The sequence below is a fragment of the Narcine bancroftii genome, chromosome 2 (assembly GCF_036971445.1).
Source record: "Narcine bancroftii isolate sNarBan1 chromosome 2, sNarBan1.hap1, whole genome shotgun sequence".
NCBI lineage: Eukaryota > Metazoa > Chordata > Chondrichthyes > Torpediniformes > Narcinidae > Narcine > Narcine bancroftii.
In genome coordinates, this window is record NC_091470.1 from 309,070,679 (window position 1) to 309,086,327 (window position 15,649).

The 15,649-nt window shown below is 42.7% G+C and overlaps 1 protein-coding gene across 11 annotated transcripts in view; it reads left to right on the forward strand.

Moving 5' to 3' along the window:
- The window catches only part of LOC138755501 (nucleolar protein 4-like), a 280,199-nt gene that overhangs the window by 211,104 nt on the left and 53,446 nt on the right, over positions 1–15,649 (forward strand). For all 11 annotated transcript variants that reach the window (XM_069921595.1, XM_069921586.1, XM_069921588.1 and 8 more), the window contains one exon: positions 6,490–6,669. In XM_069921595.1, the coding sequence (XP_069777696.1) occupies positions 6,490–6,669 (180 nt within the window). The remainder of the gene's footprint in view (positions 1–6,489; positions 6,670–15,649) is intronic.

Genomic DNA, 15,649 nt, shown 5'->3' on the forward strand with positions numbered 1-15,649 from the left:
AATACACAAGATGTTGGGTGTTTCGCCTCTGAGGCTGATGTGAAAAGAATCTTAAGGAGGGTGAATCCTCTTTCCAAGTTGGCCCAGACTGAGTACCTGGCCGTGTCCTTATAATCTGTGTGAACCAGCTGCTGCAGTCTGAGGTCCTCACCTGGTTCAAAAGGATACTCATTATGCCAGTGCCCAAGGAGAGCAAGTGACCTGCCTCAAAGACAGTCAACCAATAGCACTAACTTCTAGCATGATGAAGTGCTTTGAGAGGTTGGCTATGGAGCAAATCAAATTCTATCTCAAAAATGACTTAGATCCACTTCAATTCTTCTATCATTACCACAGTTTAGTGACACGTCATCTTGCTGGCCTGCAACTGGACCACAAGAATACCAACATCAAGCTGATGTAATTGACTACAACTTAGCATTCAACACTATCAGACCAGTAACACTTAAGATCACTTTTTACCATGTCAAGCCTGTTTCCGTCACAAGAATGCATTGGGATAATTTATTTTCCTGTAGTAGTTTCCAGATTACACAGCTGCAACCTGTTAGGATTTATAAACCCAGATTTTCTTTGGTGGACCTACTCTTTCACTCACCTGTATCACATTTCCCCAAACTACCCCAGATCTTGAAGGCAGCTCTTTGCTGACTCTGGTTACAACTAGAGCCAAGCAATGAGCCTGTGAGCTGCAGCAGAATCTCCATTGACATTACTGAATCACATTGGTAAACCAGAACCAGCTCTGCCTGTGACATTCCTCTTCAATTCCCCCAAATCTGATAAAATCTTAACCACAGCTTTGCTGTAAAAGTTTTCAATGTTTTTTGGTATCTTTGAAATTCTAAATCATAAAAAATTGAATAAATCATTTTAAATAAATTGTAGCAGTGCTATGCCAGCACTACAACTCCCAGAAGGCATCAAACCGGCTATGTGACATCAGTGTGTGATGACATCAGCACATGTCGAGCAGTGATTCGGGCTTTTCAAAGGTTGCGTGAATTTTGAAGAGTAAATCCATTTGAATCACTCTATAAATGCCTTTTGTGATTATAACTGCTAGTAAGGGCTGTGATTGTTGGCGAGAAACCTGCAAGCCTACTGTATGTATGCGACCAATTGTTCCAGCAAAAATTTCTGTTGAACACAGGTTCAGAAGTTCGTGTATTTCCACCCATCGGTTTTGACAAATAGCATCCTACCCCGGACCTGCAACTACAAGCAGTTAACAGTTCCAACATTCTGACCTTTGGCACCAGGAAGATGAATGTCAAGTTCGAGATTGTCTTTACACTTGGCAGCAGTATCTCGACCTTTGCTTGGCACATCCAAACATTAAGTAAACCAGTGGATGAATTCTCCAAGCTGTTGGAAGATTTCCCTGAGATTACTATTCTACAATTTTCTGCCTCCACTGCAAACCATGGTGTTACTCATTACATTTGTACTAAGGGCCCTCCTATCTATGCTAAAGTGCATTGCTTACCTCCAGAGAAGCTGCGTTTAGCTAAGAAATAGTTTGCCACGATGGAGGAACTAAGCATGATTCATAGATCTGACAGTCCTTGGACATCTCCATTACATATGGTCCTGAAATGCAATGGAGGTTGGAGACCATATGGCAATTACAGGCAGCTTCATGATGCTACCATTCCAGATCGTTATCCGATACCTCATTCAGGGTTTCTCGGCTAATTTGCATGGAGCGAATATCTTCTCCAAAATAGGCTTGGTGCATTGCTATCACCAAGTACCAGTAGAGCCAGAAGCCATTTCGTTATATTTTTGGAGGACAGAGATTTTACTATGTACACTGACCACATTTGCGTTTTCCAAGGACACAGATCCCTGGTCAGCACAACAACAGCAGCATTTATTACTCATTTCAAAATTTTCCACAAAAATACTACATATTTCCGGAAAAGACAACATAGTAGCTGATGCACTTTCCTGCTCTGCTCAACTCGAGGATTCGTCTGTAGATCAAGGTATTGACTACACAGCTTTGGCCATGACCCAAGAACATGACCGTGAGACAAATAATTACTGTACTGCAATCATGAACCTGCAATTGAAAGATATCCAGTTTGGAGTTAACAGCAAATTATTTCACTGTGATATATCAACGGGACACCCACGCCCAATACTTCTGGTATCATAGAAACGTCGTGTATTCGACTCTGTGCATGGTCTCTCACATCCATTAATTAGATCGACTGTTCATATGGATTTGAACAGATTTGTGTGGCATGGTCTTAAAAAAGATGTTACACAAATGGTGAGGGCCTGCATTGCCTGGCAAAAACCAAAAGTTCAGTGGCATACTAAGGCACCACTGCAGTCCTTCCCAGCAGCTACTCATCGTTTTACTCATGTCCATGTGGACATGGTTGGTCCACTTCCTGTTTCAAAAGGATACCATTACCTTTTTACTGCAATAGACAGGTTTACGCGGTGGCCCGAGGTGGAAAGATTTCATCGACATCTCAAGACAGCCTTGATGGCTCGGTGAGAAGGCTCGAACTGGGCTGATGAGCTGCCCTGGGCATTACTGGGCATTAGAACAACTCCAAAGCAGTTCCTCCAAGCTTCTTCTGTGGAGCTCGTGTATGGCAGACTGTTGGTGGTACTAGGGGAGCTCATCCCCTACCATTCCAACTCTAGTGATGATCCTAAGGAACTGTTGACCAGGCTAAGAGAGACCGTAAGAAAATTGACCCCCTATACCACCATCACTGCATGGAGTACACTCTTCCTTTGTGCCTGAAGACCTCAAAAATTGCAAATATGTCTTAGTCTGAAGAGGGACACTTGGTCAACCTTTGTAGACACCTTACAAAGAACCTTATAGGATACTAAGACAAACTAGATTGACTTGTATTTTGGACATTGGATGGAAGCCACAGTCTTTCACTATTGACAGCCTTAAATTAACTCATGTGGACAAGTCTTCCCCTCTGCAGCAGCCAATAGTTTATCTCAGAGGTCAACCACTTAAAAGACCCACAATCCTTTCTGCCGGTTCTGGGGTTGGGGTGGGGGGCGATGCTGTGTAGCGGTGCTATGGTGGCACTACAACTCCCAGAAGGCATAGAACTGGGTATGTGACGTCAGTGCGTGATGTTGTCAGCGCGTGTTGAATGCGTAATTCTGGCTTCTAAGGCACCAGAATGTTACCTGGGTTTAAGCATCTAGAGTATAGGGAAAGATTGGACAGATTAGGTCTTTATTCTTTGGAGCGTAGAAGGTTGAGAGGGGATTTGATAGAAGTATTTAAGATTATGAAAGGGATAGACAGAGTGGATGTGGATAGACTATTTCCGTTAAGAGGAGGAAAGATTAAAACAAGAGGACATGAGTTAAGAATTAAGGGGCAGAGGTTTAGAGGTAACATGAGGGGGAACTTCTTTACTCAGAGAGTGGTAGCCGTGTGGAATGAGCTTCCGGGAGAAATAGTGGCGGCGGAGTCAATTGTATTATTTAAGAAAAGGTTGGACAGGTATATGGATGAGAAGAAGATGGAGGGTTATGGGCATTGTGCAGGGAGGTGGGACTAGAAAGGGGTGTTTGGTTCGGTGCAGACTAGAAGGGCCTAATGGCCTGTTTCCGTGCTGTAATTGTTATGTTAAAAGATTGCACGGGTTTTGAAGACTAAATTTGCTTGATTCATTCTAAAAACACCTTGTGTGATTATTTCATTATGTCCATTGTGATTCCAGTGGCCACAAAATTAAATTTTAAATATAAAATACATAACCACAAACCAAAACACACACAAAAAAATCTTTATTCTCATCGATCCTATTTGATCTATAGTTCTGCAATCATCATTTACAATGATGGGCGTGTGGATCCAGCACCAGGTTTACCCTGGCATAGAACTTGAGAATAAACTCCCCAGTGTAAATATCAGGGAATCTCTGCAAACTCCTGTTCCACAATTAACTGCATGGAATGTTCAGTGAAGGGGTGGGGCTTGGAAATCTCAAGGCTGAGCTCAAGTGAGTCTGCACGGGACTCCTGAAGTTTACAGGCACTTACACTGAGGCTTGCCGCCATGGTACGTGGTCAGATGTTTTCTTGGAGTGACAGAGGTGCCGATCCCAGCTGCTTCCTTTATGCAATTGCAGAAACTACATCTTTTGTTCACTGATGTTTTTTTCCCTCTGGCAGCAAGATTTCAATTGCAACTCCGAAAGTTGGCTTTCCTCTATGTACACTTCGCACCCAAAATGAATATATTTCTTTATACCAGCATTCTTGAATAGGGAGTATGGTCTTTCTGGATTATTGCCTAATAATTAAGAAAGATATATTACATGCTCTGCTTCATTGGTCCTTCTAAGACATAGAGGTCACAGGAGTGGGTGATGCTGTTGAAGAAGCTTTACAAAGATAATACACTGCATCTTGTAAATAGTATGTTGCAGCTACAAGACACCCTTCATGGAGGAAGTGAATGATTACAGATAAATGGCAAGGCTGTGGGAACATAGAACATTACAACACAGTCTAGGCCCTTTGGCCCACAACAGGGTGCTGATCTATGTAAAACTACTCTGCAACAAACAAATCCTTCCCCTAATGCCCACAACCCTCTATTTTTTCTTGCATCCCTATTGTACCAGCTTCTTCTGCTATCCTTGGGTATGCATTCTAGGTACCCACCACTCCCAGTGTAAAGATCAAAGCTTACCTCTGACAGCTTCCTATAACTTTCCTCCACTTACCTTAAACAGATGTCTTCTGGTATTGGCTATGGTCACCCTGCAAAAAAGGTCCTGGCTATCCCCTCATAAGCTATTGTTTCAGCCGTATCCTTACACTTAAGTAGAGAATTTCTTACAAGTATATTCATTGTAAGCAGAAGAGGAACATTGGGAAGTCAGGAAGTGATAGAATCATCACAGAAAGCCCAGATTTGACCTGCTACTATAACCATTGGATTTATTTTGAGGGTTCAGTTAAGTTCCTAGTCACTGGTGAGTGGCAGGACATCATAGGTGGGGTTTTGTGTGATGCTTATATTATTGAAATGGTTGTACATTTTTGATGGAAATGGCTATTGTCTGTTAGTTCTGTGTCACAAGTGAAACTTGCCATTTCTCAGTCAAGCGTGGATGTTGTCTTGCCTTTGCTGACTGGCCTGCGTCTGCAATTGAGGAATTGAAAATGCAACAATAGACTGTAAACTCCACAGAAAATGTGTAATTTAATGAGGGAAGGATGTTGATGAAGACACTCAGGATGGTAGGCCTTGGATACCACCATGGGGAAATCCAGCGTTGATGTTCCAGGACATCCTTTGTGTGTATGTTAAGATTTGAATCACTGGAAAGGTCTACCTGATCCTTGTTAACTCTGTTTAACTAGGCCTTCTTGGTATCTTGCTGAGGTAAAGGGCAGCCACCTATTTAAACCTACCTAAGGTTCAATCTAACCTTTCCCTCCCTCACCGTCTATAACTCCATAACTTTCTTAAAACCAAGTGCCTGTGTAAGAGTTTCTTAAATGCCCCTATTGTAAGAGCCACAATCACTACTCCTGTTAGTGTATTCCAGGAACCCACCACTCTGTGTGTAAAAAAAACAATGAAAAAACTCCCTCTGACATCTTTCAGAACCAATATTCTATTCATCTTAAATATATGTCCTCTAGTAATACAATATGGGTAAAAATTACAGTGTGGTTTGAAGCTAAGTGACCTTGGCAGAATCTACAAAGTGGATTAAAGAACAGTTTAATAATGAGCAAAAGTCTTTTAATTGTTCTGTTGAGAATTCCTTTCATGATTAGGAATGAGCTGATTCACTACTGTGCATATATCTAAAGTTGCTAAAGTAAATAGGGACATTAGAGGATGCTTAGCATAAAGCTATTAGAGCACTAGTGACCTGGATTTAAATCCGGTGCTGTCTCCTCATATCTATGTGTGTTTCCTCTGGGTGCTCTGGTTTCCTCCCACCTCTCCAAACCTATGGGGGTTTGTAGGTTAATTGATGTATTTGGGTGGCACAGGTTTGTGGCTAGAGGGGCCTGCTACTGAGAAGTATGACTAAATTTAAACTTAAAATTTAACCAATATTGGTGACCAAATTTACAATAATTTCAGTAAACAACAAGAAATCTATCTTAAAATTTCAACCCTATAAAATGCAAATTGGATTGAAATCTTTTGAAACACCAGTATATTCTAGGGTAAACTTTGTGGTTCAGATTCCAGGATCTTTGATCATTAGTTGGGATTTACCTGTTTAATGTGAAATTAACTATTTTGACTACGTTATTTCTCTTTTATGACATTTTTGAGATTACACAGAATTGTTTTAGTGTGTTAACATTGTATCCCGACTTGGATTCTTTTATGTGTATATAAAATAATCAGGTTTGTGATGTTGAATTAAGTATTGTAATTTTTGCTATTATTAATAATCCTTTAATAAGGTAGGCTAATTCTGTTTTATGTCCCTTTTTACCCTGATTCAGTCACCTGCACACAGCTATTCTAGCTACGAATCGCTTAAAAATGAAAGTGTGGGAGGTGGCCCTGAAGATCTGACCGTGAGTAGAACTATCGAAGATGAGGATGATCAAGATGACCATGATGATGTAGAGAAGATAATTGAATCAGATGGAGCAGAATCTGAACGGCTAAAAGCTTTCAATGTAAGTGACAGCAGGATTTTCCATGACACTATATATCATATAGAGTGAAAGTAAATATACAATTTTTTTTCTGAAGGGATAGGTCATTTATTCTATCCAGATATTTTTTCCCCCCATCTTCAGTGGAATCATAGGGATTGTGGAACAGGAAGAAGCCACATCATTCACTATGTTGGCTTTTCAGTTTAGAATTATTTTAATCCTATTTTCATAGCCTTCCCCAAACCTTTTTTTATTCTTCAAACACTTTTCTTAAAGTTGTATGCTGCCTCAATATTTTCTTGTGGGATAATTTCCTAATACATTCCTGTAAAAACTATTTTTAATATTTCTTGTTGTTCTGCCAGTATTTACAAGCAATTTCTAATTAATTAATCAGTGGAAATAATCTTTGACCGTTTACCCTCTCAAAAACTTTCAGAATTAAGAACCTCACAGAGGCTTTTATGATTAATTACCATTCCATTAAAAACAGTTTTCAAATCTTTCTTTGTGATTATAATACCTAATTCTTGGAATAATTTTAGTATTTTTTAAATCATGTAATATTCATGATATTAATATCCTTTTAATAAAAGCATGCTCATAAAATAAAAGAATATTTCTAATTATGGACTAACTATGGCATTCGCACTATGCAAGCATGGAGAAGAACGACACGTATACGAAAGCCTTGGAAAACGAGACTGGTTCATTGCTCTGGCCGTTGCGCTTATATGGGCCCCAGGTGCTGATGTCAGGGCTCCGCATCAATGGAGCGCTGGCTTGGGATTGGCTGGCATTCCCGCCAGAGTTCCCTATCTTCCCACCGTGCGGATGTCACTTGGGACAACGGCTGGTGTCACCCCCCACCCCCACCCCCCAGGTCCATGCGATGGCCATGTTCGTTGGCCATTTGGTGGGCCACTCCTTGTGTCTGTGTGCGGGCCACTACATGATTCCCCCCCGCCCCCGCCAGAACAGGAGACCGGGCCATTACTCATAACCTTGGGTGGTCTGCCCCTGCGTCACATGGGAGAAGTGGAGACTGGCTCATTACAGTCCAGTCATTACAGTCCAGTAAAAGTCTCCTCCTTACTGCCGATGTTGAGGACAAAGGTGGAAACGTTGTCCCTGATGACCCTGTAGGGCCACTTGTAGAGTCATCGTAGGGGTGGCCGGTGTGCGCCCCTTTTCACAAAAACATACCGACAAGTCTTTAATTTGCTGGGGATGTTATGTTTGGGCTGGCTATGTGGTGGGGGATGCTGCAGGACCATGGACCCCAGTTTTCACCGTAGGTTCTTGAGGTTGCTGTGGGGTCATCTGGGCATTTGTCGGGGGCCAAGAAATCCCTGGGAGTGATTAAAGGCATGCCGCAAACCATCTCTGCCACCAAGGTATTGGAGTCCTCCTTCAACGTTGAACAAATCCCCAGCAGGACCCAAGACAGTTCATCCACCCAGTTGGGACTCTTGAGCATGGCCATCAAGGCTGCCTTGAGGTGCTTGTGAAAGCCCTCCACCAACCCGTTGGCCTGAGGGTGATACGCCATGGTGTGGTGGAGCTGTATCCCCAAAATGTTAGCCAGTGCTGCCCAGAGCCCAGAGGTGAATTGTGTCTGAGGTTAGGTACTCTGGAACCCCAAATCTGAACACACATGTGTCAACGAGTGCCCTGGCTCAGGTTTCTGTGGTGGAATCAGCCAGCGGGACCGCCTCTGGAATGGTCAACCATGGTCAAGAGGTATTTTCCCACCACGGGAAACTGGTAATGGCCCCACTATGTCGATGTGTACATGGCTGAACCTGTGCTGCACTGGTTCAAAAGTCTTTGTGGGTGCTCTCATATGAACCTGCACTTTGGAGGACTGACAGTTCGTGCAGGTTTTGGTTCACTGGCTGACCTGTTTATGGAGGCCATTCCAGACAAACCTGCTAGCCACCATTTTGACCATGGCTCGGATTGCAGGGTGCGCCAGGTTGTGGATGGCATCAAAAACCTGGCTCCTCCATCCAGCAGGAACGATGGGGCAAGGGCTCCCAGTAAAGAAGTCGCACAGCAATGTCAGATTTTCTGGGCCAATTGGGACGTCCCCTATCCTGAGGCTGGAGACCGTTGTTCTATTTGCGGGGGTCTCAGGGTCCTGCTGCTGTGTTTTGGTAAGGGCCACGTAGTCGACCCCCTGGGACAGGGCATGTATTGACTTGATTGTGGTGCAGGCCAGAGCATCAGCTACCACATTGCTTTTCCCTGCAATGTGCTGTATGTCCGTGGTAAATTCGGACACATAGGACAAGTGCGTCTGTTATCGGGCCGACCATGGGTCTGATACTTTATGGAAGGTGAAGGTCAACAGTTTGTGATCATTGAAGACCTTGAATTGCTGGCCTTCCAAAAAATATCGGAAATGACTTACTACCAGGTACAGTACCAACAGCTCTCAGTCGAAAGCATTGTATATGAGCTCTGGGGGGCAGAGGTGCCTGCTGAAAAAGGTCAGGGGTTGCCACTGGCCATCAATGAGCTGTTCCAGCACACCCCCTACCACTGTGCTGGAGGCATCGATTGTCAGGGTGGTAGATGCCTCCGGTCTGGGGTGGAGCAGGAGGGTGGTGTTGGCCAGCAAATCCTTGGCATTCTGGAATGCCCTGGAAGACTCATCATCTCAAGTGATGTCTTCTGACTTGCATGCCGCCGCCGGTATGAACCTGTGGTAAAAGTTTATCGTACTGGAAAATTCCTATAGCCCTTTTACCATGTATGGGTTATCGAAGTGCCGGACCACCTCGACCTTCTCAGCGAGAGGTGTAGCCCCATGTCTGTTTATACAGTGCTCCAGGAAGTCAGTGGTGTCCAGACCCATTTGGCACTTCGTGGGGTTGCTCATCAACCTGAACTCAAGTCAAGTGGATGCACAGTTGTCTCAGGTGGGCAGCGTGGTCTTTGCGGCTGTGGCTAGCAATGAGGATATCATCCAAATAGATGAACACAAATAGGAAGTCCCAGCCCACTGGGTCCATCATCCGCTGAAAGGTTTGTGCCACATTCTTTAGACCGAAGGGCTTGCAGAGAATTTCAAACAAGCTAAAAGGAGTTTTGATTGCAGTCTTAGAGATATCCTGGCAGTGAACTGGGATTTGGTGGTACCCCCCCCCCACCACCACCACCACAAGATGAGTTCACCTTGGAGAACAGGCGTGCCCCATGCAGGTTAGTGGCAAAGTCTTGGATGTGGGATATCTGTTTGGCATGGTGGCCTCATTGAGACGACGATGGTCACCACATGGTCTCAAACCCCCTGCTGATTTGGGCACCATATGGGGGTGAGGCCCAGGGACTGTTGGAGCACCTCACAATCCCCAGCGCCTCCATTTTCATAAACTCCTCCTTCACTAGGCTGAGTTTTTCAGGAGGGAGTTGGTGTGCTCTGGTGTGGAGTCGGGGCCCTCGGTCAGAATGTGGTGCCTTACCCCCGTGCTTTGGCTCAGCTGCAGAGAACTGTGGCACCATTATTGAGGGGAACTCCACCAGGATTCAGGTGAGTTCATTGTCCAAACGTGTTATAGAGTCCAGGTAGTGGGGTGGGGTGGGGGGGGGTGGGGGTGGATAGCTTGGCTTCCCCCAGAGGCAGAGTCTGAAAAGTTCTGGCGTGCACCGTACCGTCCCTTTAGGTCGATAAGCAAATAGTGGGCATGTAGGAAATCGTCCCCCAGAAGCGGTTGTGCCACTGTCCCGAGGCTGTTGCAGAACTGAAGGGGAACAGTGCGGGTTCCAAAAGTCAGAATGGAGGAATTGTTGGCTGCCCTCAGTTTTGGGCCCTGCTTGCGTTTGCAGGTGTTGAAGCCTGCGGGGGGAGGGGGGGTAGGATGCTTATCTCAGCGCCAGTGTTGACCAGGAAACGCCTACCCCACAAGGAGTCCCAGACGTAGAGGAGGCTATCATGTGGGCCAGTGGCAGCATCCATCAATGGCAGTTGGCCAGGGCGTTTCCCAGAAACCCACAGGGTGGGCAGGATTGATGGTCTTCCACACCCCGTTGGTTTTGATCTCTCTCACAGCTGTTTGTGGGACTTGCTGATGTGGTCTACGATGGCGCTGGTTTCCTTTTTCACTCTTCAGAGCTTGGGTTGCGATCCTACGAGGTTCACTGAAGTCCTCATTCGTGAGCAAGAGTTGGATATCCTCAGGCAGCTGCTCTAGAAAGATCTGCTCAAAGAGCAAGCATGTCTTGTGGCCCTTGGTTAGAGTGAGCATCTTTCTCATTATAGTGGATGAGGCTGTGTCCCCCAATCCGACCATATGCAGTAATAGGGTGGCACACTTGTGCTGGGAGACCCTGAAAGTGCGGGTTAAGAGCTCTTTGATGGCCGCATATTTGCCTTTCTCCGGAGGATGTCCTAGAAAATCTATGACCCACACGTGTTGCTGCGACACCCAAAATGTTGAGAGCCTGAGAGAGAGTGCGTGGATGGTCGCTGGTTCTGCTTGATCCATCATTTTCGGGTCTAACTGCCAGTTGATTCTGTCAGGGTCACCAATAAAGTGTTCGCACTATGTGAGAGTGGAGAAGAACGACACACACACCAAAGCCTTGGAAAGCAAGACTGGTTTATTGCACTAGCTGTCCCGCTTATATGGGCCCCGCGTTATTGGAGCGTCGGCCTGGGATTGACCACATGCCCGCCAGAGCTCCCCAACTTCCTGATGTGCAGAGGTCACTTGGGACAACGGCCGGTGTCACCCCAGGTCCGCCCGGTCAACACGTTCGTCGGCCATTTTGTGGGCCGGTCCATGTCTCTGTGTGTGAGCTGCTACATAACAAACATTTTATACACAATGGAATGCAATCCTATTTGCTTGCATTTCCATTCAGTGACAGTGTAATATTTTATTTTGTTTTTCATTTTGTGATATCATCTTTAATATAAAGTTCTGATAAGACATAAAGATAATGCTTATTCAAATAAAGTTCTCATATTTAACTTTTGCACTGACAGAAACAATTTATGTACTATTTTGCAGTGATCTATGCATATATCTATTAAATAGCAGATCGCTGGAACTTTATTCCAATCATTAATGATGGCCTGTTTTTGTCTTTTTGCTTTATCATTAATAGTCAAGAAAAGAATGGGAAATAAAGCAATACTGATGATAAAGACTATGTAACAGGATTTATCAAATTGAGATGTAAAGCACAAGTAGATTTCAAACCAAGTGAACTTGAAACGTCTTGGAAAATAATGTGATACTACTGTTTTTAGAATGATTACTGGACAATTTACACTAATTGTATTATTTATTTTGTTAATAACAGTAGATTTTTTGCTGCAATTATCCCATTGGAAAAGATCGTGTTATATTATCCCATTAAAATTAGCTGAAATCTTGTACATAACAGAACCATACACAATTTCCATTCATCAATATAAATGGAATCCAAGGCAACATACTCATGATTGTCCAATAAATCATTAACAAAACACAACTTTGTGCTAAAAAGAGGAATCTTCTTAGGGGCATCTCATTTCTGCTCATCCCTGTTTAACTTTAAATGCCATTCCTAATACCAAAGTCTTCATACTCTACTGCACTTTTCCTACTTTCTTCCCTTTTGTCACCATCTGTACTCTGCCATCCCTGTCTCTTCCTTTTCATCTCCACCAACTCTGTCAACCCCTTCTCTTTTCCCCACTACCTCTATCACATCAAATTTCATCTCTTCTTTCGTTGTCTTGTGCTCTATCATCTACTTTCTTATTACAATTGTTTCCATTTTTTTCTTTCTCCTGTTGTCTTCACTTCACAAAACTGAAAATTTCCTCAATTTAGAGAAGCCTTTTATGGGGGTTGGGGGGGGGGGGCATGAGATCATGAGAGTCTGTGCTTTGTGGACACACAAAATAATGTGGCCGATCCAAAATTGTTATGTAATGCATAGGCCAGCTCACAGAAGAAAATTATTTAATGAAATTTATGCAAATCCAAATGATCTTCTCATTGGTGGGGGATAGAGTTTGGATCAGAGAGGATTTTCATTTCAAATTATCCTCTCTGATAATTTGACCAACTCAATAGTAATAAGTTATGAGTTTATTGTCATATGTATAAATACAATGTACAGATGCACTGAAATTCTTACTTGCTACAGCCAAAGATACACCAACTATAATTATTACAATATGCCAAAATAGAAAGAGAGGTAATAAACAAAAAAAATCATAGATATATATGTTCCAATTCACATTGTAAGGATAGAAAAAGCGATGAAGCAATAGTGCAAAAAATCTTTTGATGGTCCCAAACTACTTTATGATTAGAGTAGAATGGTGAGGTTCAAGAGCCATATGACTGTTGGATAAAAATTATTCTTTAACCTAGAGGTTCTGGACTTCAGGCTTCTGTATCTTCTGCCTGAATGTTGCAGCGATAAGTGATTATGGAATCCTTTAAGTTAGTGTGGGAAGAAAAGTTAGCCCTAGTCTGAAAATTTTTGTGAGCAACATTTTTTCTGAAGCAAATAAATCAAATTGGACTTGGAATTAAAACAATATTCAAAGAATCAAGAAAATGTCAGGCATAGAAGTTGATAATTTGGTCATTTTGTGTTCACTGGCCAAAAAGGAACTGTTTGGAGCAAATCTATTTACTCGTTAAAGGCCTGTGGTCCTGTGGGCACTTTACTCAATCATTTGAAGAGGCCTTCTGCCTCTACTAATCTCTCAGGGAATGAGTTTTGGAATATTGGGGTGATTTTTGTTTCACTGACTCTCTACTAAAGTAACCTGATAAAATTTTGCAACAGTAAAGTGGACAACTTAAAAAAGCATTCATGTAGAAATTACACAGTATTAGATGTGAGGAGACAATGAAAACGACAAAGGCAAGCTTCATGTAAATTCATACAAAGGTACAGAATGTGGTGAATAAATTTGGTAAGTTGGCACAAAAGGACTTTGAGAGGAAGAAGGGGTTCATAAACAATAATGGTTCAAAAATTGAGAGATGAGTGACAATGAAAATAAGATCAACAGAGAAAAAAATCAAAACAGAATAACAGTTAAAATGAAAGGAAATGCCCAAATCCTGAAGTGGCATGTTAATAGCATGTATTAAGAGGTGGTTTGACTCAATTAGGGACCCAGAAGATGATGTTTAAGTGATCTGGAGGACTTTTTTGGAATATTTAGATATTGTGCATTTCTGTCAAGTGTCATAGATCATACAATAGTACAACAAATAAACAGGCTTGTTGTTACATAATGTCAGTGTTGAACATCATGACCAAATTAAACTAAAACTGCTGCTTGCATATGATATGTATCCCTCTATCTCTTTCATATCCTGGAGAAAATTACACTTACCAGTTCCTCTCTCTATGCCTTGCATAATTTTATAAACTGAATTCAGGAGTCACCTTGTCCTCCCAACCTCCTGAGGAAACAACCTGTTTGTCCAGCACCTCTAATCAGTATTCTGATATCTCTTTTATACCTAATCAAAAGCTCCCATATCCTTTCTGTAATGGGGCAACCAGAATTGCATGCAATAGGACCTTAGAACACTACACCACATAAACAGGCCCTTCAGCCCATCTAGTATGTACAGGACTATTGTACTTGTCCCATTGACCTGCTCCCACTCCATTGTTCTCCATACCCCTCCCACCCATGTATCTAACATATCTGTAGTTGCCCTTGAGATTTTCCTTCACCTTGTCTCCCAGAGTGAACTCGTGCTTTCTTTTCACCCTCCTGATTTCCTACTTGAGTGTTCTCTTGCATTTCTTATATTCTTCAAGTAGCTCATTTGTTTCGTGCTGCTGAAACCTGCTATCATTTCCTTTTTCTTAACCTTGGGCTTGATATTATTTAAAAGCCAAGGTTGCTTATACCTGTTAGTCTTGCTTTAATTCTGACAGGAACATAGAAACTCAGTACTCTCAAAATTTCACGTTTGAAAGCCTCCCACTTAGCTGGCACACCTTTGCCGAAAACAACCTGACCTACTTCATATTTGCCATATCCTTTCTGATTCCATCAAAATTAGACTTCCTCCAATTTAAAATCTCAATCCTAGGACCAGGCCTATCCTAAATATCTTGAAACTGATGACATTATGATCTCTAGGTCCAAAGTTTTCCATTACTTACACTTCCATCATCTGCCCTGTCTTGATCCCTAATAGAAGATCCTATATTGTACTCTCTACTTTTAACGTCTAGATATTGATAAAGGAATCCTTTCTAGACACATTAATCAAACTCTAACCCATCCAAACCTTTTACAATGCAGAAGTCCCAATCAATATGTGGAAAACTAAAATCACCTACTATTGCAACCTTATGTTCCTTGCAATTATCTCCACCTCTCTACAAATTTGTTCCTCCAATTCTCACAGATTATTGCATTGTCTATAAATATAATCTCCTTAACATTCATCAGTTCCAACAATATATCCTCAGTAGATGAGCCCTACAGTGTGTCCTGTCTGAGCACCGTTGTGGGATTCTACCTTAATAGCAACTCCACCCCTGCCCCTTTCATCCCTCTCTTTCTTGCCTAAAACAACAGTACCCTGGAACATTGAGTGACCAGCCCTACCCCTCCTAACATCGTCTTACTAATCGCCTCAGTGTCATACTGAAAACCCTGACCAATGAAGGCAAGAATACAATATACCTTTCTTGATCAACTTGCCTATTTTCAAGGCCATTTTAAGGAGATCCTGTATTGCACTCTCTCTGGACCTCTGGATTCCTCTGCACAACAATGCTTTTTACAAGTCCTACCATTAACTGTATATGTCACAAAATGTGGTCTTTGGAGTTCTTCTTTAGAGGGGATGGGCATGCCTACACCCCATCTCGAGCCAATGTCTTGATCATAGAGTTGTCTGTGGAGGCTAGAGAAGGGATGTAATTCGCAGAAGTCCTCAGAGTGAGATTACATCTTGCTACACTCAAAATAAAAAGCATGTATGTATCATGTTGTGTTTAT